Raw genomic sequence first — 22,096 nt, 5'->3', positions numbered from 1 at the left:
AAAGATGGAAAATGGAAGAAAATACTCACCACGTGACTTATCATCATCATCTGATTCTCCTTCTTGTTCTAGGCGTTGCCTGGCATTGGTGAACACTGACTGAAGCACAATGGAATCCTCGTGTATCAGAGAAGCCTCTTCATTATATGTCTGTGCATTCTTACATAGCTGCATGAAGTCACGTTCCAGATCGTCAAAGTCACTGAACTAGAAGCAATCAAACAGAAATAGCATTAGATGGAAATGCGTTTCTCACAGTGAAATAATTAGGGGAAAAAGGATATCAATGAGCAGAAGTCAGGTGAAACAGAATGTGGAAACGAGAAGGAAGTAATGAATGAGAACATATTATTATTATGATGATGACGGTGATAATGAACGTAGGTAATATTAATTTTATGTGCAGGAAAAATAAAATACCTTGCCCTCATCAATGCGTTGCAGGATCTTCTTGATGTCAAGTGGTTTCTTAATAATTTCGTAGTAATCCGGTAACTCACGGCGCGAAGGAAGCTTCATGAAGGGCTCACTGAGGACGCGTCCATCACTGAAGACAGCAAGAAATGAAACAAAATTACTAAGTGCATACACCAATCTCGTAAGTACTTGACACGTGAACAGCTTTCATGTGTGTGTGCTTGACTTTGTTCCTGACCATTGTTCCGAATTCATTATTCCTGACATCTATTTTTCCGAAAGTATATTTTCCATAACCTTTTCTACAACAACTTTTTCCCCCGAAAATTTATTGCTTCCATTTTCTTAATGCCCAATGTGACCATAAGTAATTGTTGATATGTGTCAAGATTCTATTTGGCATTGTTGAACAAAATTAAGCCAGATATATGGTGAAAATGCAAGTGAAACCTAAAATAATTTCGTCTGGAAGAGGAGGATTGAAGCTACTCTGAGATGGATATGTTTATTATAAAAGCAGATCTGGTGCACAATGTAAAATATACTGGGAATGCAAAATGTTGAAAGTGAAAGAATGTTCGGCACAAGCAATTACCATCAGAAATGGACGAAATAAACAGTTCAAAAAGAAGACGAGCAATCCTCTCACTACCATTCTCCAAATTAAGAAAAAGCAGAGGCACAGAATGTCAAAAAAATTTTGAAACATGTTACTCAAGAATGTCCAGAACTTCAACCAGCTTACATACTTAGAAATGAATTACAAAGAGTATCCTCAGGTATTTTAAGCCTTTTACCAGAAAGATAAGTTTAAAATAATCTAGCAGAAGAGAAAGACTATGCAATCAACCAGATAGTCTCACATAACTTCAAGAGTTGTACCAACTTCCCAAGAGATACACTAAAACTCTTCAAGGGCAAAGCAACATAATCCCAGAATAAAACAAGTCAACGGAAACCATTACAACTTCTCAGCAATAACAAGTGAAAAATAATATATATTTAGAGTGAGAGAGAGAGAAAAAAAGCCATCCTGGAGAAAAAAGAAGCTAAATTATATGTCAATATAACTAATGCAAAGGGCATCTCATTTGCACCATTTTTTATAAAACTAAAGTACAAAACAGATTTATTTCATAAACAAACTCAATAAGTACAATAAGTAAATAAATGTTTCAATAAGAGGCTAACTTCCATTAACAGTGAATAGAATAGAAACATCAGATAACAGAAAAAACAGCATAAAAGATGAATACCAAATTTACATCAGTAGTATATCAAAATGATAGCCATTCAAATCTTGGATTTAAAATATCGGCATCCTAATCAATTCAAATGAACAAAAAAGAAAATGTAAATTAATGTTAGAAAAATACATAATGAAATTTAAAAAAAATAATATTCTGCGGCAAGATGTGGTAGCTATCAAAACGATAAAAATTTATTCGAAATAATATACACTGAATATTATAAAGATGAATAGAGATGGTGATTGATGATATTCAATGAAGATTTTAAAATGGTTGATGCAATTGTCTGAAGAGTCTTTTCAGAAACCTTTAATTTTCTGAGGATCTCCAATGTAGATTAAGAAGGGTAAGTTTATCAAACAAGGAAAACACCTACAAAGGATAAAAATCACGCATGTGAAAAAATGTATTTAGCCTACTATAGGAAACCTGAAGTAATGAGACCTGACAGGATAATCACAGATTTTTTAAACAATTTGAAAAAATACATCATTTCTCAGCCACCAAAGAATTACTCCAATTCCAAGAGCTGACAAAAACAAACAACACATGGCATCTCTTGATAAAAGCTTATAGTTCTCATTTCGAAGAGAGGAAGGCGCTAGCCCACTCAAAGTCAATCCATTTCCACCGTTCTGTTTGCCCCCCCTCCCCTCGCCCCAACTCTTCACAAATATTTAAAATGCAGCTAAAATTTGTTTCAGAACATTTCCAATTCAATTTATTCATTTTTTTAATTATTGTTAAGTTAAGCTCACAACTTTTCTTCAATAATTGTTTCACTGCTTCTATTTTCATTGTGCATAAATAATATTCATGTTTTGCATGTATATGATGTGCAAATGGAAAATGAATCATACATTTAATATAAGAAGTGTTATGTCGTGAGCAGTATCAATCTACTCTTAACCATTTCAACAGCGTGGGGCACAAAAAAGGAGTTAAGTTCATCCAACCCAACTGCTGGCATCACCAACACTTTAATGCTAGCAAGGTACAGCTGTCAAAAGAAACAGTGGCCGCTCTCCTGGAACAAAGTTCCCTTCGGGTATCTTCGCTACAATTCGGAGACAGGCGATGTTACATGTTGTTGGACCACGTTGCCTGATATCTACAGTTATAATTGAAGTATTCTGTGTGTTATCGATAGCATAATGGTAGCGTTCAGGCCTCTTATTCATGAGGTCCTGCGTTCGACTACAACCACGTGCTATTTATGTTCTTTTTTGTTCTGTTTTTGAGAGAGACAAACTATACATAATGGCTCCTTTTTCTTTTACGATTATTTTAGTAATTAACATCAGGTTCATTAATATATTATGCCATGACTTTATCATTATGATATTGTGGCTGCAAATGGAAAGAAAAATGATTTTATTCTCAATAAAAATATCTTTTGTGGCATAAACAAAACAAATTTACTGGCGTCGGCCTTAAAACATTCAAACAATTAAGCGTTCAAAAAACAAAACAAAAAGCCATAATTCAATATTTAGTCTATCTTCCTCTTATCTCGATCATCTTGCAGTCGAGTGGGCATGGAATTGACTAGTCTATGCAAATAGCGACTGTTCTTAGACACGATATTCCAGGCATTCTGAACATACATACATAAGTGTTCTGTCCATGGGCAGGTCTTTCATTGCAAACCCAGCAATCTCCAATCTTTCCTATTTTCTGCCTTCCTCTTAGTCTCCGCATATGATCCACATATCCTAATGTCGTCTATTATTCTTTTCAACCAGAGACCCAACCAGTTACTCTTCATCTTTCTAATCAGTTTCAGCATCATTCTTTCTTCACTCACTTTTTCAAACACAATTTTATTTCTTATTCTATCTGTCCACTTCACACGCACCGTTCTTCTCCACATCCACATTTCAAATGCTTCAATTCGTTTCTCTTCATTTCGTCGTAATGTCCATGTTCCTTCCCCATACAATGCCAAACTCCACACAAAGCACTTCACTAGTCTCTTCCTTAATTCTTTTTCCAGAGGTCCGCAGAAGATGCTTCTTCTTCTATTTAAAGCTTCCTTTGTTCATGTTTGCAGTTTTTCTTGGGAAGGATAGGCCTAAATGCGGTAACATCCCGTTGCTTTCCGCACACCACTATCTCTTTCGCATCTTATTAAATTCCAGGGGGCCCAAGCGTGGAGATGAGGAGAGTGGATTTGACTAATTGGGCCCTCCGGACTTCACCGAAAGTCACGGCAAGGGTTAAATATTAATTCTATCAGGATGTTTGACCCTATCAGAGATCGGGAAATCTCAATTAGCCTTTGCCCCCCGCATCCTGGACTAGCTTCTACGAATCATCAGAAGATCTTAGAGTGTGATTGGGCCAGTTTTTCCGAAAATGTTTCCACACTTTTGCCCTCGTAGCTCAGCGGACGAACGTCGGAATTTAGATGTCAACGTCTCAGGTTCAATTCCTCGTTACTCCTTTTCATTTTATTGTGGTTCAAGATAGTATAATGTAATAATACAAAAAGAAAAACTAATAGCAGTATTATGCAACTGGATTTTTCCAAACCTAATATTAAATTTATATTATTTATATCACTAAAGAACGATTACAATATAAATAACTTGAATATTATTTATACAGTATCACTAAAGAATGATAACACAATATAAATGATAAATATCGGTTTGTTTAATTAATATAAGATATTATATAATACGTGTTTAATTATCTAAATAAAGTAACCTATTTTACAAAGAAAGATGTTTATTTGTGTTATAATAATTACCTACATAAAATACAGATTATTTATATTGCGAAAGAACAATAACAATATAAATAACTTGAATATTATTTTATAATGCTAATGAAGGAAAACAGAATATAGGGTAAATGATAACTTGAGTATTATTTATATCGCTAAAGAACGATAACAATATAAAAAACGTGAATATTATTCATATCGGAATTTCACAGATTTATTACAGATGTATTTAAGAAATTGTAGAAGAATAGTAATTAGTAACAGTGTCCTATTTATTCTTCTTGGAGCCAAATTTGTAACTTTTAAAAGTGTGGTTACTATGTTGAAGTGTATGTGTTGCAACGGATGCTTGATTTGTTATGTATGTGAGTCAGTTATGGGATGCTTGATGTCGTCGAAATGTCGTAATTATAGTTTGATTGTGTTTGTGTGACTATTGTGTATTAATTTATGATGGTATGGAAAGCTGCATATTTGTGTTATAGAAGTGTTACGTATGTGTGTTGTTAATGTTTTTGTATGTTTCAAATTGATAACTGATATTTGTTTTGCAATCGCAATGCCTAATTTACGGATTGTTTATGTTTTGTTTACATCGCGTAAGCTAATTTAATTTTCTTTTCCATTTCTCTTTATGCTTATCTGTTTTGTGTATAAAACTATAGCCCTAACATACATATGTAAAATAGGGCTAACCCCCACTGGAGATACAATAATAATAATAATAATTATTATTATTATTATTATTATTCATATCGTTATAAAACGATAACAGAATACAAATGATGACTTGAATTTTATTCATATCCCTAAAGAACGATAACAAAATATAAATAACGTGATATCCATCAAGAACGATAACTGGATATAAATGATAATTTGAATATCATTTACATCGCTAAAGAACGATTAAAAAATAAAATGAAAGCTTGAAGAAGGCGCGAACCCACAACCTTTAAATCATTAAACAAGCACTCTACCGCTGATCTGTGAGGAGCAGATATGGAACACTTCCATAGTTCCGGAACTGCTTGTACAAGCACATGCATCGTGTAACATCGCCGCGACCCGAAGTGGACTTTGAAAATATTCGCTGTTCACGAGTGCGGCCACTTTTTTTTTTTGACAGCTGTACAAGTATACCAGCAAAAATAAACTGGTATTTGGAAAAATTCAATCTGAACAAATGAACAGGCAGAATTTCAATACGATCATTCGATATCCTGCCAAATATCCAATATTATCCGAACGAATTCAATAAAAATTAAGTATTCTGGCAGTGTGTGTAGATGTAAAAGGAGCAAACGGCACTGTCTGAGGAGCCAAATTAATAAATACATATTTATTCTTACATGAAGTCTCGCCATCCTCATTGAATAATCAATGACTATAAGTAGCCATACTCATTGAATAATCAATGACTATAAGTAGCCATACTGTGGTATCTAGTAATTTGAGAAAAATTCGTTCTGCCACCAGGAATCTGAAATTAATAGATATTTACAGTATGGCTACTTATAGTCATTGATTATTCAATGAGGATGGCGAGACCTCATATAAGAATATATATGTATACGTATATCAATGTTAACAGTATTCATAAACTGTTGTTGAAAATGGTCATAAAGTCATATGTGCTCCTACATACATGGCTTGAATGTCTTAAATGCAGATAGTAGGCTATTGATAACACAATGAGAGGAGTTCGGCCGGCACTGTGGATCGTGTGCTGGTATGGCTCAGATAGAAAGAGCACTCAGTACCACAGCTGAGAGGTCTCGGGTTCGATTCCCGGTGCCGGAACGAATTTTTCTTAAATTAATAAACTAAAGAAAATTAAAATTAGAAACAGAATTCTAAACTGGCTCAAAAGATTCTTAAACCAATGATAATTTATAATAACACTTAACAATCAGACTTCAACTTACAAACAAAGATAAGTCTCTTACAACTAGAAAAAATCTTCCTATAATATATCTCACGTAATTTTATATTTTTAAGTACTATATATTCCGCATAAAATAGCATAAAATTCTCTGTTCTATAATACAAGTAATATGTACGTTTTTTTTTCTCTCTCTCTCTTCATATATGAGATTATTCTGTAATTCTCTGGTTTGTCTGACTTACAAAGTAAAAACAAAGTACAAAAATAAAAAACACAAACACAAACAAATTACAGTGTCTGTGTACCTGTCAGTGTACTTGATAACAATATTCATTAACTTCCTCATCTGACGCTTGAGCCTGGGATCTATTGAAGAGACTAGGCTAGCTGCAGTGGCCGCTGCACTTCTTCGCTTTTTGTTTTGTGTTGCCTCTTCCTCTTCTTCTTCCTCTCCTTTCTTGCGTCGTTTGCGGGTCTTCTTCCGTAGTTTCTTTTCTTCTTCTTCCTCCTCTTCTTCAAAGTCCTCCCCTGCTTCATCTATAGCCTACAATAAAAAGTATTTAAGTGATTAAGTGTGAAATACTTGTATTATACTACAGTGTGTTCAAGTATTTCCTCTGCAATGCATTGCATGTTTGTAAGAACAATACACTTTTCTATTTCTTCCATCCTCATATTTGCAGGACTAGCACCGACACTAGTGTGGACACTCGAAAATGAACCTTAAGTACTACATTTCATCTGCAGAGGGATTAGTTGAATGCACCATGTATTAATATCAGTTTTTCACTCAAGTTTTTAAAGACATTCAAAGGTTTTTAATGTATACTTTCAGTATTTCTAAATTATCACATTTATTATTTTCACAGTAAATATATTCGAAAAGTGTGTGTTGTGTGTGTGTCTAATGCCTACTCACTTCACTTAATGTGATTCGGGTTCCACATACTGCGGATAGATGGCAAGACTGTTTATAAATGTCCGTGTAAGTGTAGTGTAGGGAATGAGTGAGGATGATGATGGTGAGGAAGGGAGAAGGAGAAACCCAGTGTTGGCACGTAGCCTACTCCTGTCGAATAGCACCAAGGGGGCCGCCAGGCTTAACGTCCCCATCCGATAGACGAATCACTATCAACAGTGACATATGCCTTCTCTTCATATGCACTGCAGAGAGATTTGTGATTTAACCCAGGCATATTGGTGCACAATCTAGTGATCAGAAGTTGTGTACTGCCATCTCTCCTAGTCCCAAGGTAGAAATTTTACATGAAAATTTCTGACCCCGCCAGGAATCGAACCCGGGCCGGCTCGTTTGGAGGCAGACGCGCTATCACAGAGCTAACTCGGTGGACTTTGGAAAAGTAGTGCAGTAAAATTCCGTTTTAACGTTCTCGTTTTCAAGGAATTCCTTACTTAAGGAATAATCTGTTAAGTCCCAGCCAAATTACCATAAGAATAATGTAATTAATTCCTGCTTTTAAGAAAACTGGTGTAAGGAAACTCCCGCTTTAAAGGAATACTTTTTTCAATGGATTTTCCGATAATGTAGCCCGAAATATGGACTCAACTTTCATTAATCAGTAGTACTGGCATGTTCGATAGCACATCTCGACAGTAATGTGGTGCCATGCGGCTGCGTTATTCTTGATCATTCTTTATGATCTTCCTTATTTTGTTCTCGCAAGTTGTGTGGACCCTGTTTTCAAGGTTTTTTTTGTTAGTTTATGCTGTTTATGCATTGTTATGGTGGATAAACAGAAGAAATTAATTATCGGACAGAAAGTGAAAATAATAAGAGATGTCGACGCTAATTCTCAGTAACACCATCGCATATGGCAAAAAAGTAGTTTGCCAATTACTTAATTATGGGAAATAATGAAGAAGAAAGAAGAAATTTTCAATGCTTAGTTTCAGTGTAGTTCAGGTTCAACCTAATGGAAAAACATTCGTGTCTGACCATTTGAGTTAGAAAATATAATTAAATTTATTATAAATAATAATTGTACATCTAAATAATTGTAATGTTTGGTATTAACATACATGTTAGTACTGGCTATTTTAGCCTTTCCTTCCCATTTTATATAAACCCTCTTTTAAGGAAAAAAAAATTAATCCCTCAGAGATTCTTAAAAAGGGATTCTACTGCAATTTAAACAGCAAGTGCATAAAAACTTGAAGACAAGGTTCATAAGAAATTTTACAAAATCAGCATCTCAACTTTAGACTAGCCAAGAATGCTTAGCATGACACATACGAGGCCTGTCTAAAAAGTATCCGACCTTAAATTTTCCCGCGCAAAGTAGTGATTCTAAGGCGGCGCCACTGTGCACGGTGGAAGGAGGAACTGTAATGCGCATGCTTGAATTTTTTCACCGCATTCGCTTGTGCCAGTCACTGGCTGGTGGTCGCCAAGTAAGGTGCTGTTCTAAGTGTTTGTCGGATTTAGTTTTCTCGCAAGATGACTGAACAAATTGAGCAAAGATACTGCATCAAATTTTGTCAAAAGCTTGGTGATTCTCAAAGTCAAACAATTCGTAAGATTCAGCAGGTGTTTGGAGAAGATGCGATGGGTGTACACAAATTAAGGAGTGGTTCAACCGATTCAAAGAAGGCCGCACATCAGCGGAGAGTGAGCAGCGTTGTGGCAGGCCCCAAACTGCTCGGAGTGCAGCTGTTATTGAGAGGGTGCGAAATTTGGTGATGGCAGATCATCGTTTGACCGTGCGGGAGATTGCCGAAGAGGTTGGAGTGAGTAAAGATTCTGCACATGCAATTTTGCGTGATGATTTGAACATGAACCGAGTGGCTGCGAAATTCGTGCCCAAGTTGTTGTCCCCGGAACAAAAAGACCTCTGTCGTGATGTTGCACAGGACCTTCTGGACACCGCCAACACTGATCCTGGGTTTCTGAACACCGTGATAACTGGAGATGAGTCATGGGTGTACGGGTACGACCCAGAAACAAAAAAACAGTCGTCGCAATGGAAGCATCCCGAGTCTCCAAGGCCGAAGAAAGCGCGGCAGGTGCGAAGCAAAATCAAGGTGATGCTGACTGTTTTCTTTGATGTCCGTGGAATTGTGCATCGCGAATATGCACCGGAAGGACAAACGGTGACAAAGGAGTACTATCACGATGTTCTCCGGCGACTCCGTGATGCAGTTCGGCGCAAAAGACCAGACATGTGGACGGCGAACAACTGGCATTTGCATCACGACAACGCCCCCGCACATTCATCCCAATTGATCCACACTTTCTTGGCCAAACATGGAATTACAACCGTTTGCCAACCTCCCTACTCTCCAGACCTGGCTCCTTGCGACTTCTGGTTGTTTCCAAAATTGAAGACACCACTGAAAGGATCCCGTTTTGAGAGTAGAGAAGAGATAACGCGGAACGCGACGACGGAGCTGAACACCATTCCAAAAGAAGACTTTCAGAGGTGTTTCCGGCAGTGGAAGGATCGGTGGGCTAAGTGTGTGCAAGCACAAGGGGCCTACTTTGAAGGGGAATAGGGTCCCAACCCCGTCAGGTATTTGAAATATTTTTTCTGGCTAAAGGTCGGATACTTTTTAGACGTATTTCCCATATTGAATATCAAATACAGTACTTCCTCTAATGAGAGGGTAAAAGCACAGGTTGCATGCACACACGCACATGCACCTACTCACACCAAGTATGCTGAATATTTTTAATTCTCTTCTAGGGATTCCTTCTTTGTTTGTTAAATTGCATTAATTTCAATTGTTCTTCTCTCTAGACCTCTTCCCCTCCAAAATGAAGTAAGTAGGCCTATCTGTTTCACAATAATTACAGACACTAGTATTACCTTGCATAACTATTGTAGTTGTAGTAGTTTCATGCTTTCCCTTTCGTTCTTACTATTCCAAACATTTGAAATAACATTCGTTTAGAAATTGTTGAAATCAGCACTTAATTCAGTAAAAGGTTAATGTTTTCTATTTGTGTTTTTAAGATCATTTGTGCTGAAAGATGCTGAGTGTGTAATTGTTACATAATTTCTGGTTTAGCTCCAGAGAAGATCACAATCTCTGATTCTAGTGTACAGAGAGTTCCTATGAAGACTGGTCCCAATTCAACCTCTACCTAACAAAATCAGTCGTCAGGCAGCTCCACACTACCATCATTAAGCTGACAGAACATTACTATCTGCGACCGGTCTGCATAGAAGCTCTTTGTACTGTCCACATGTAACAAATTAACCTAACAAACTAACTTATCTTCGTGGGCAGATTTGTTATCATACTTCAGTAAATCCTATATATAATGAAAATGAATGATATGGAAAACTAAACATATCTTATGGATGTACAAACATATTACATAAGCCACAGTGTGTAATATTATGAAATTGAATATCAGGCAAGCTATTTATTTACAATAAAAAACATTGCCTGAGTCTTTTATATGAAATCATTAACATGTTTTCCACATCTCTATCTCATTGTTATGTATGTATCCACAAAGTTCATGCAGAATTTGTACAACCAGAACCTTATACACACTTAACCTCAATGTAAGTAGCTTGTTCGGCTTTGTGTAAATGGTTCTTTACTGCATAATTACTCACATTTGGCCTGTAAACTTTCAGGCTAAGAATCTTTGTTGCCATCTTATGAATGTCTGATTATTTCCAGTTGGTTTACCGTAATATATGGGGTAATTTTGCTGAGTATAAATAATTAATTTTATCTCCAGAAGCAAGCGTACCTAAGGAGCATGTTTCTTAACAGCATGTTTCTTAACAGTCATCATTTTACTCGTAACTGTCAAGCACACTAATTTCACCTACTTACTGATGAAGAGACTTTCAGATTTACTACAGGCAACAGCAAGATACATATGTTTCACTGTGCATATTTGAGAAAGTCGTTGCTTTAAAACTCTGAAGGAACTTTGGGATACTGCATATTTCAAACATAAATGTACCTTTAGCCACTCCTTTTCCGTCAAGCTGTCACTGTAATCCACTTCTTTTCTTTGTCTTGACCCCCTTCCCAAATAATTTTCCTCCTCTTCTTCAAAAGTCCACCGTTCAACCTTACAAATATATAAACATGCAAAAATATCAATTAATAGTACATTATGCAATGAGCCTATAATGATAGTAATTAAGAAGCGAGTATGGATGTTTATGAAACGAGCGCAAGCGAGTTTCATAATTTTCATACGAGCTTCTTAATTACCATTATAGGCGAGTTTCATACGACTTTTTATGCTCGACCATATTTCTAACTTGAAATTATTCAGATGTATACGTTTTATTTGTATCTGACAAGATCGGAAGTGACCTTGTTCTAGGTCGTGAATTGTGAGATGTGCGCAGACGCGAAAGTATTGATTTTTTCCGAGGAACAATAATGTCATTGACCTTGATGTAATCCCGTTAAACTTGATATAACTTTGATTATTGAAATCGACATTGAAAAACGAGATGACAAATTGAATTTATTTGAATATTATTTACAATTAACGCTAATTATTATAGTAACAGAACATAACCTTCTGCGACAGTATTGGATTTCCAGCCTCCGTGACTTTTCGCTAATTCTCTTTCGATTGCATATCCGAGAATAATCGATACTTGCGGTTTTATAATGGTACCAAGCTGACTTGTCATTGGCTGAACACCTGTAAGCTGAGTTGTCATTGGCTGAACACCTGTACTTTAATGAGTAGGTGTACTTTAATGACATGCATTAAAGGACTGCTACCAAGTGTATAATTACTACATTTCGGCATGGTCGAGCATAAAGTAAGTTCTTAAATTACAGCATGTTTTTATTTTCTACAGTTCTACCAACAATTAGTTCCAACAAACAAGTTCCTTTTCCAATCTGATGACAAATCTGATCTAATGTCATGTTTCATTGGTATAGTTACAGCAATGGAGAAAAAAAGAAAAAAAAAACTCTCGTTAATGGTCAGGTGATGCTTCACTTGCGCTATAATTTTGCTTTTCTCTCTTAGAAATGTATTACATGCCATTATCTATGGCAGTTATTTTCAACTGGTGTGCCATGAGAAAATGAAAATAGTAGAGTAGCAAAAATTGGGAAAATAAAGAGTGAAAAGAGTAGTAAGAAAAAGTGTCAAATTTCAGCGAACATGTCACAAGTCAACATTCAGTAAACGCATTGTAGGTGTGCGAGCAGCAGAAAAGAGAATGACAGACATGCAACCAGAGTTGCCAGGTCAGTAAAGTTAGAATTTCGTACCAGACTTGACTTGAATTGAATTGAATTTGAATATTAGGAAGGGGACACTATGACCCATCACTGCGACCTTCCAACTCACACCCACCGATCACACTAAGTGAGCCACACATTCGTCCCTATGCTATGGAATAGAGAAATGTTGACGAAATGATACAGATGCTTAATATGAGGAAACAGAAAAACTCCGAAAAAAAACCTCATCTGCGACCTTTTCTGCTACAAGTGTCACTATGGACCAACCTTAAAAAAATATCATATTTTACATGAATCAGGGATTTTAAGAAACAGCACATGTAACTATTTGTGGCGAAATGAGTTTATTCGAGTTTCATGGACTGTTGATATAGGGCTATCATTCCATGCAGAAACCACATATGTCAGTACAGACGTCTCACATTCGGAGACCTGTGAAATCCTGGAAATGCGCAGAAACAACTCATGTCAAAGACATGTGCCGACACATTGGTTCCGATTCCAGATGGCAGACATCTACGACACAAGGATAAAAAAGAATTGATCCCACTGAATGACAAATGTCTCAATTCTGATGGTGAATATGTTGAAAAACAACTCAACAACTGCTATATGTTTCAATAAAACTTTCCATGAAATTCTGTTCTCTTTCTGTAAACGGTCTCAGGAAAACTTATTTTTCATGGCCCTCGTAATTGCGCTCTAGTGGTTAAAATTTGTGTAAGCACTTCTTTTGACATTATTAAAATGATGGAAGAAAAAAGATTAATTTTTTTATCTGCCCTCATGAGAATGTTGCTTGCAAGTACAAAGGAGAATACTATATTTGCATTCTTCATTGGCATATCCAGACAAAATCGTGCCAATTCAAAGAGAGAAGCTTGACGATATACGCAAACTAATGTGTTACATACCACATGAATATCAAGAATTTTACAGTAACATTCTTTAGTGGCCTATTGTGGAAAAATAAGTTCATTTATATGCTGAACTTATGTATTAAGTACATAGTAGGCCTATGCATATATTATATCCCTAATTTGACAAATAAATTTTAGTTGAACTGAAATTATTATACTACAATTTTGATTCCTTCCAGAAACAACACATGTCACGCTAATATATATTGATTTATTTCATTAACAATTCATTAGATTTCAATAAATTTGGTATAAAACGACACATCTATTAGACTTCTGCCTGAAGAAGCCAGTACTATAACCAATGATGTGGTCTACCACCAGTAATACCGTTTTTTGTGTCTACTGAAAAATTTAGTTTTTATGACATGTGCTGTTTCTGCAATCCCCGATTCAAATGTTTTTATGAAAAAAATCCTCTCCTGGTTTAGATTATATGAGTGTGCCACGGGATTTTGAATTACAACTTTAATGTGTCACATGTTGAAAACACTGACCTATGGTATAGAGCCCTGACTCTATTTTAACTTTTAGTATATATATTTTGTTTTTCAATTCTTCAGATACTGGCACAATTAATTACTTACCTCTTCATCATCTTTGACAAGCCAGTCAGGCAACTCTCCTTCTTCTATTAATCGTGATTTGCGGTTGGGACCGAGCTTTGCTTCTTCACGACGGCGTTCCAGGTCCATACGAGAGAAAAGTTCCAACTCACCCTCATTACGAGCAATCATACGGTTTACTGTGTCATCTTCAGGTACTTCGTTCTCCTCCTGAAATGGTTATAATTATGCAAGTGGAATAAACTTCTATAGACAGAAAATGTATTCACATACAAGTAGATGGAGCTGTACATTCATACACATGTAACTTAACCTATCATCTGTATGTATGATCAGTAATGGAATCAGTACATATTTTAAACAGATATAGGACTGTTTAATTACGAGAACTAAATCTGTGAAGTTGTTACAGCTTACTTTTTAAAAACTTCTTACACACTGAAATTTTAAGAAATTATTTCTTGTGTTTAACAATGAACAGGCTGCATATTCAAAGTGTGCAGCAACTGCAAATTAGGTAAATTTCTTCCATACCTCAAACTGAAAGAATAAAGTCTCATTAATTACTTCTTCATAATACTTTTATTTTGTGTTGATGTGATTCATTGTAATTATTATTCTGAGCTTACAGTCTGAGATAAAAAAAAATCACCTCCTCTTCTGCTTCATCCTGATGCAAGATGCTTTGCAGAAACTGTTGTCTTTCAGAGCCTGTGGACTTCTGATCGAACATTCCTGCCTGGATAACCTTCTCGTCCATGTTAAGCTTATAGCGTGCAGCTGCCAAGATTCTCTCTTCTACAGAGTTCACTGTCATCAGTCGAAGTACACGAACTTCATTCTGCTGACCTATGCGATGTGCTCGATCTTGTGCTTGTAAGTCCTGTAAATAGACGTGAATGTTCGCTGTAACATCTGACGACATAAATTTTCCCTTCCCAGTTATTCATTGAGGGGAGAGTAGGACGACACTGATTCACTTTAATAGTTCCTCATTTATTTAACCATTTTTTTACGAGAATTCATACGAATCTTTTAACTCCACATAACAAGAAATAAGAAAAAGGAACACAAATGCGCAAGAATTATTTTGTAAGCAACAAAGAAAAATTAACAAAATAGAGCACAAATAACTGAATGAATGTCATCATAATATAAATGTCAACATGTATCTGTGTATCCAATGCCTACCCACTTCACTGCGGGCAAATGGCAAGACTGTAACCCATTTTCAAGTTGCACACCACTTCAGCGGGCCACACTATGCATGATATGTGTCTGTGGAGAGTTATGTCGTGTACTAGGGTGAGTATATGTGTTGTGTACTAGGGTGAGTATATGTGTTGTGTACTAGGGTGAGTATATGTGTGTAGGGAATGAGTGAGGATGATGATGATGATGATGATGATGATGATGATGATGATGATGATGAAGACGAGGACGGGAGAAGGGGAAACTCAGTGACGGCATATAGACTATTCCTGTCGAATAGCACCAAGGGGGCCGCCAGTTTTAACGTCCCTGTCAAACAGACGAATCACTATTGTATATTGGTGCACAATTTAATGATTAGAAGTTGTACACCATCACCTCTTCTAGTCTCGAGGTAGAAATTTTACACGAAAATCTCTGATCCTGCTGGGAACGAACCTGGGCCATCTAGTCTGCAGGCAGATGCACTACCACACAGCTAACTCGGCGGACTGTGAAAAATATGTATCTATATACAAAACAACAATGTAACTTTATTATCTCAACAATAGGATTTGCTCTCCACACAGTAACACAGTATTCGTTAATGCACTCCACTGACGACAATGACAATTTACTTGGACTATTACGAACAACAATGAACTGTTAATCTTAACTAATATTTACAAAGCACTATTTACAACACAGAACGGTCAGTTCTCAGTTCACAGCTCGTTTGTCTTGGCTAGTTCTTCTAGCTCAGTCACTCGCGTTCACAGAATCTCGAACCCCAGACCTTCAGAGACAGCCCACTGTACTCGAACTCAGGTCCCTCCAACTGCGGTCCACTGCACTCGAACTCAGGCCTTCGGATGCTGACACAGTTGCGGACGCACACTCCAGTCGAACTCCGGTACACAAGACTGGCTGGCTTGCTCTGTTCACTGACTGTAACAACACTGGCTTACTGACTGACTTTAACAACACTGCCTTACTGACGGGCTGAATGAATCACTGTCCGAGTTCACTCGCGTTTCTTCTTTTATAACCACAGCGACATAGCCTGGAAAGTTCGAGTTCGCGATTTTTCCACTTCGACGGACTTCTCGGCCTCTCTAGGCAAGCAGAAGATGCGTGCGCAACCTCCCCTCGCTGCGTCGCCCGTTCCCCTCTCTTCTCTCCATGGAGCCCGTGTCGACTCACGCGCGACCTGCTCTCTTGCGGGACGCTGGTCGTGAGTTCGAATCTCACGTCGCTGCCACAATATATAATTTGAACTGGTAATGGAAATTATGGGAAAACGGCTCAATGGATTTTAATGAATGACCAGTCATTTTGAAGCTTGGCATCCAAGGATTTTCAGAAAAATAGTGACTTTCAGTTAAGTGTTAGTTTTCCTACATAATTTTCCTATTTTCCAAAATCCATCTTTCGTCAGTTTTGAGAACTAATTGCATTTCAGTATAAAACAAAACACACACTACAATAAACAATAGGCTATTACACAAAGGCCATGACCTGCAGGATTGTTGACATGTTTAGAGCTCAAATTCAATTCTGCGGTGTGTAATTTTCTCAGTACAGCCACAGTCTACTACATACAGTCACGAAGCTTGGAGTGATTTTTTGCCAACGAGTTGCATTTCTCGCGATAGTTGCTAGCCGCTTGGAGCGCTGTGAGTATTAGGAACAATAGAGTGTGTCACTGCCATCGTGATCTAATACAGGCCGTAAGGCAGGCCATGTAACTCACTTAACCCGATCACGAAGGGCGGCGTTTCAACCATATAAATTAATTGGAATGCATAAAGAGTAACATATATTTCTCTAAAATGTAGTGTAATTGCATTAATAAAATTTAAAACAATGATTAGGGGACACTTCAGACATAATTCCTTGCGAGTTAAGGTGTAATATCATTTTTGGTGTGAAAATTACGTTGTTCGTATGTGTAATACCTGCCTTTATTTCGATTAAATATTGCGAAATTCTTGTACATTCATTTATGCACGATTCAATAATTTTCAGTTGCACCGCACGAATATTTAGATATGTTGAAATTATAGGTTATGTTTACTGTGCCAGTTGCCCCTTTCTGTCTAATTTTAGTGGTCTCCAATGCCCTGTCACTACATATGTTATATCATATAGATATTATAGGTTATGTTTACTATATATAACTTATATTCCTATATTCGCAATTATACATTATAATTAAACATAATGTCATGTATGACACCCGTCACATTCTATTTGTCTGTATTTCAATACTACAATTTTGAGTACTGAATTATTGTATTTATCTACTACCTAAGAGACGAAGTAATAATTGTACGTACACTAATTTCATAGGAGTGGTATGGTAAATTTTCTGTCTACAATTAAGGAAGGTAGATGTGCTAAATTAAAATCACAATATAAATTCGTTTTTATTGAACCTCAAAATAGCTTCCATTCTAAACTTGAAATGTTGATGCGAACAGATTATGTTAACATGTAAAATCCTCTTCACATTAAAATAACACAGATTTGTAATTATTTCTGCAACATATTATGCAACAAGAAGTAAACGGAACTTATGGACAAATTACACTAAATAAAGCTTAGCAATGATAAGCAATAAAGTTATAATACAATATTTCACTGAGCTCCAATACACTGAAATAGAAAACCCAAACAAACATTACGGGGGTGTAGATCAAAAAGCATTGACTATGCTGTATTTCGCAATTTTGTGAAAAGCTATGTAAACTGTGAAATGTTAGTTATCGGTTGTAATAACTGTAAATGGCTAAAATACAATAATTTGAATAATAATATGGGACAAGGAGACGTTTGTAGTACTATAAATTGTAAGAAAAATAGGTTAGAGCTATCCTCCTTCCAAAAGATCCAGGAAGGTGAGTTTATAGAATATAATATATATTTTATGAAAATAATATATAAACTTTATGTATTTCATATTTCAATAGTGGAAGGAAGGTGTTAACTTTTTCAAAAGAACACGATATCGAAAGTACAATACATTTTATCGTCTGCTAGGGAAAGAGTCTGTGATGAGGCGATAGTAGCGATCCTGGTGGTGAGCAACTATCTATGGATTCATATTTCAACTGTTTATGTTTGCATATTTAGTAAGTATTAAGCTTCGTGACTGTATATAGTAGACTGTGGTACAGCTGTGTATTGGATATTAAAATCTACAAAACTTGAGGTGGTTTGATGACATTATTGCCATTAGAAATGAAATATTATTATAGTTAATGCCATGATGTGACTATTTTTCATTAATTATACATATTAATGCTATATTAATAATATGAAAGTGAAACAAACATTTTGGGGTTATGCAAGTAGATGTAGAGAATATCTTAAATTAGATCTTCATTTCTATAATTTACTGAGTGGCAGCTATATAGTGTATACATATACAGAGTGTTTCAAATATACGGGGCATAATTTCAGGTATGTATTTCCCACATGTAGACAATCAAAATAGTTCATTACAACATGTGTCCGGAAATGCTTCATTTCCGAGTTATGAACTTCACAACATTGAAATTCACCGGAACGTTTTTCTTTCCGCAGGTTGTTGTCATTACAGAAGATGTTCAAAATGTCCACCTCCTGCTTGAATACAGACCTCACATCGATGTCTCATTGACCTGCGAACACAATCCCAAACTCCAGGAGTATTGCGTATGTCCTCAGAACATGCCACAATTCGATTCCGAAGGGATTCCAAATCAGGCACCGGAGACGAATAAACCAATGATTTTAAATGGCCCCACAAGTAGAAATCGAGAGGGTTCAGATCAGGTGAGCATGGAGGCCAAGCAATTGGGCCACCTCTACCTATCCATCGATCAGGAAACCTTCGATCCAAGTACCGGCGAGCCGTACGACTGAAGTGTGCAGGAGCGCCACGCCATCATGCAAGAAGTGAATGTGTTGACGATTGATCAGTGGAGTGTCTTCTAAAACATGAGGTATGGTGTTTTCCAGGAAGTTTGTGTACGCCTGCCCCATAAGTCTGTTTACAAGTACATGGGGTCCAACTAATCGATCACCAATGATACCGGCCCACATTTTGAGGGAGAACCGCACCTGGTGATGAGATGGAACAGTTGCACGTGGGTTTTCATACGCCCATACATGCTGATTGTGGAAATTTGTTATGCCATCTCGTGTGAACTGTGCTTCATCTGTAAATAATACTAAGGCAGGAAAGTTCGGATTTACACCACACTGCTGCAAGAACCACTGACAGAACCTAACTCATGCAGGGTAATCTGCTGGTGACAGGGCCTGTACACATTGCAAATGATAAGGATACAATTGATACTCTTTCAACAGTCTCCAGACAGTCGTATGAGGAACAATGACTTGCAACGCTACCCTTCGTGTGCTGATAGAAGGAGTCATGTTCACAGCCTCCAGAATCTCCTCCTGTACTTCTGGAGTTGTAGATCTTAGCCGTCCCCTTCCCAAACCAGGAGAATTAAATTTTCCATACTTGCACAGACGGTAATGGAGACGTACAAATGTCTTCCGATCTGGACATTGTCGCTGTGGGTACCTCTCCTGGTACAAACGACGAGCCAGCACAGCACTGCCATCCGCCTTACCGTACATGAAGTGTATCTCTGCCAGCTCTTGATTTGAATACATGTCGCACAGTCTAATGCCTACACAATACTGAATGTAACCTTCGCCTCGGAATGAACTGTCAGAGTGCCCTCTTAATGTCTCCTTTGACGGCAACGACCTGCAGAAAGAAAAACGTGCCAGTGAATTTCAATGTTGTGAAGGTCATAACTCGGAAATAAAGCATTTCCGGACACATGTTGTAATGAACTATTTTGATTGTCTACATGTGGAAAATACATACCTGAAATTATGCCCCGTATTTTTGAAACACCCTGTATATCTACAAAACTTACGTAAGATAATAATATTGTTATTAAAAATCAAATATTTTTATAGTTATTAATCAAGTGGGGTTGGGTCTTTTTCATATACTTAATGGCGGTGTGGTGTAGATATTTATATGCATCATTTTCTTCAGTATTGGCTTGAAAGAGCGCAAAAATTACAGTTTCTAAGGAAAGACCAAAAAGTATTACTTACTGATAAAATAAGAAGCCTACAAAATTAGATAGTCTCCCGATCATTTCAGCAAGATTTCTTAGCAGGATAAAATGATTTTACCCTCTACATTTCAAGCTCTACATGCAGTAGCTGTACCATGATACTATGTCTATTGTTCAAAAGCAGAGCAAACCTGACATTTTTTTAACTTTCACCTAGAATCCACAATGACTTGAAATAGCTATTGCTTTACTCACACATGAAAAACCCACTAATCGCCCTGACATTGTTACTTGCGTTTTCACGTTGAAACTAAAAAACTGAAGGTGGATAGGTTCAAGAAAAAGTATTTGGCATAAAAAACCATATGATGATGGAAGAGTGGAACAGATGCAGAAATTCTGCACTGAAATATCATATGTACTTTGGTACATCGTAATATAAAATATGTAAAAAAACCATTCAGAGAGACTATGTTCCATCATTACGGAAGCAAATAACTTTCAAAATGTCTGATATTCTTCATTGAAAATAAATCTCAAAAATTTTTATTTGAACGTCTAATGAACTTAGTTCGCAACATTTGCTGCACAAGCCACTAGTAAATATATATTTTCGATGAACTTTTACTTCCTCAAGATTTTGTAGAAAGAGAAAATAAAAAAATGCTGCATGAAGTGAAATAGCCTATCACATTTTAGCAGGAAATATAAAATGTAAAACTGAAAATTTGTTTTCTTCGACATGAACAAAATCTGAGAGTTGATGTAAGTCTATTCAAGACTATTTTTTAAGCCAGAATGCATGAAAACGTTTCTTACGAAATTTTTCTATCCAAAATGGATTCTGTAACATTATCATCACCTCTGCAATGCACTTCTGTTTTCCTTGAATATGCATTCAAAAACTCAACTAAAAATGTTATTTTTATCAAAATTCGTTCACAAAGACCACAACAATATTACATTTTTTTGTTTAACTCAATGCTTTGATTCATCTCTCAAAAGGATTTTAATTAGTCCCCTTCCAGCTTCTCCCTCTCTCTTTTTCTGTGTGTGTGTGTGTGTGTGTGTAATCAAGACTAAGAATATTAATTATCAAATACATAAAGCGAGAAATTAAACAAGTCTGTTGAGTAATACATGCCTGATGAGGGTTCCAATCTGAATCAAATATAATAACTGTGTCAGCTGCCTGAAGATTTAGACCTAGTCCTCCAGCTCTTGTACTCAGAAGAAACAAGAAATACTCAGAGTCAGGGCTGTTGAACTTGCGAAGGAGATCACCACGATCCTCAGCCTTTGTTGTACCATCTAGTCTCAGGTAAGAGAAGCCACGCCAACCCAGGTAGTCCTCCATAATGGTCATGAGCTGTGTCATTTGGCAGAAGAGCAGAACTCTGTGGTTTGTGGCCTTCAACTTCGGAAGAATCCGGTCCAGAAGTTCAAACTTGCCTGATGCTCTATACAAGTCAGGTCTGAACAGAAAACAACAAACTATACAATACACACAAACAAAGGGGGATACACGTAAGTTAAGAAATAGAAAAACTTCTCTTACGATCTTCAGGAAGTGGGGGGAAGCATGTTAGCACTTCTCCTCCCACACATCTCTTGAGCAAGAGTAACTGATTCCTATGGAAATCAGTGCACTGACCAAAAAATAACAATAACAATTCTCTGTTGAATCTAGCTTAAGAGAGATTCTAAAAATCCTAATTCCCATAAAAAAGGTACTGTGAATAGAATTATTACAACTCTAAATGCATGACAAATGAATACAATAATCACTGAACACAATTTTTTAATTTTCCATCCTCTCAACATGCTCCT

The 22,096-nt window shown here is 36.6% G+C and overlaps 1 protein-coding gene across 3 annotated transcripts in view; it reads right to left on the bottom strand.

The window, feature by feature from the left end:
• Positions 1–22,096, bottom strand: part of LOC138696480 (ATP-dependent helicase brm-like) — a 192,727-nt gene that overhangs the window by 4,052 nt on the left and 166,579 nt on the right. For all 3 annotated transcript variants that reach the window (XM_069821493.1, XM_069821495.1, XM_069821494.1), the window contains exons 19-25: positions 21,411–21,741; positions 14,635–14,865; positions 14,004–14,192; positions 11,235–11,345; positions 6,592–6,830; positions 421–547; positions 30–207 (exon numbers count right to left, since the gene is read on the bottom strand). In XM_069821493.1, coding sequence (XP_069677594.1) covers positions 30–207; positions 421–547; positions 6,592–6,830; positions 11,235–11,345; positions 14,004–14,192; positions 14,635–14,865; positions 21,411–21,741 — 1,406 coding nt within the window. The remainder of the gene's footprint in view (positions 1–29; positions 208–420; positions 548–6,591; positions 6,831–11,234; positions 11,346–14,003; positions 14,193–14,634; positions 14,866–21,410; positions 21,742–22,096) is intronic.

Source organism: Periplaneta americana, chromosome 3 (genome assembly GCF_040183065.1).
Source record: "Periplaneta americana isolate PAMFEO1 chromosome 3, P.americana_PAMFEO1_priV1, whole genome shotgun sequence".
Lineage (NCBI taxonomy): Eukaryota > Metazoa > Arthropoda > Insecta > Blattodea > Blattidae > Periplaneta > Periplaneta americana.
This window is presented reverse-complemented; position numbering and strand designations above follow the sequence as displayed.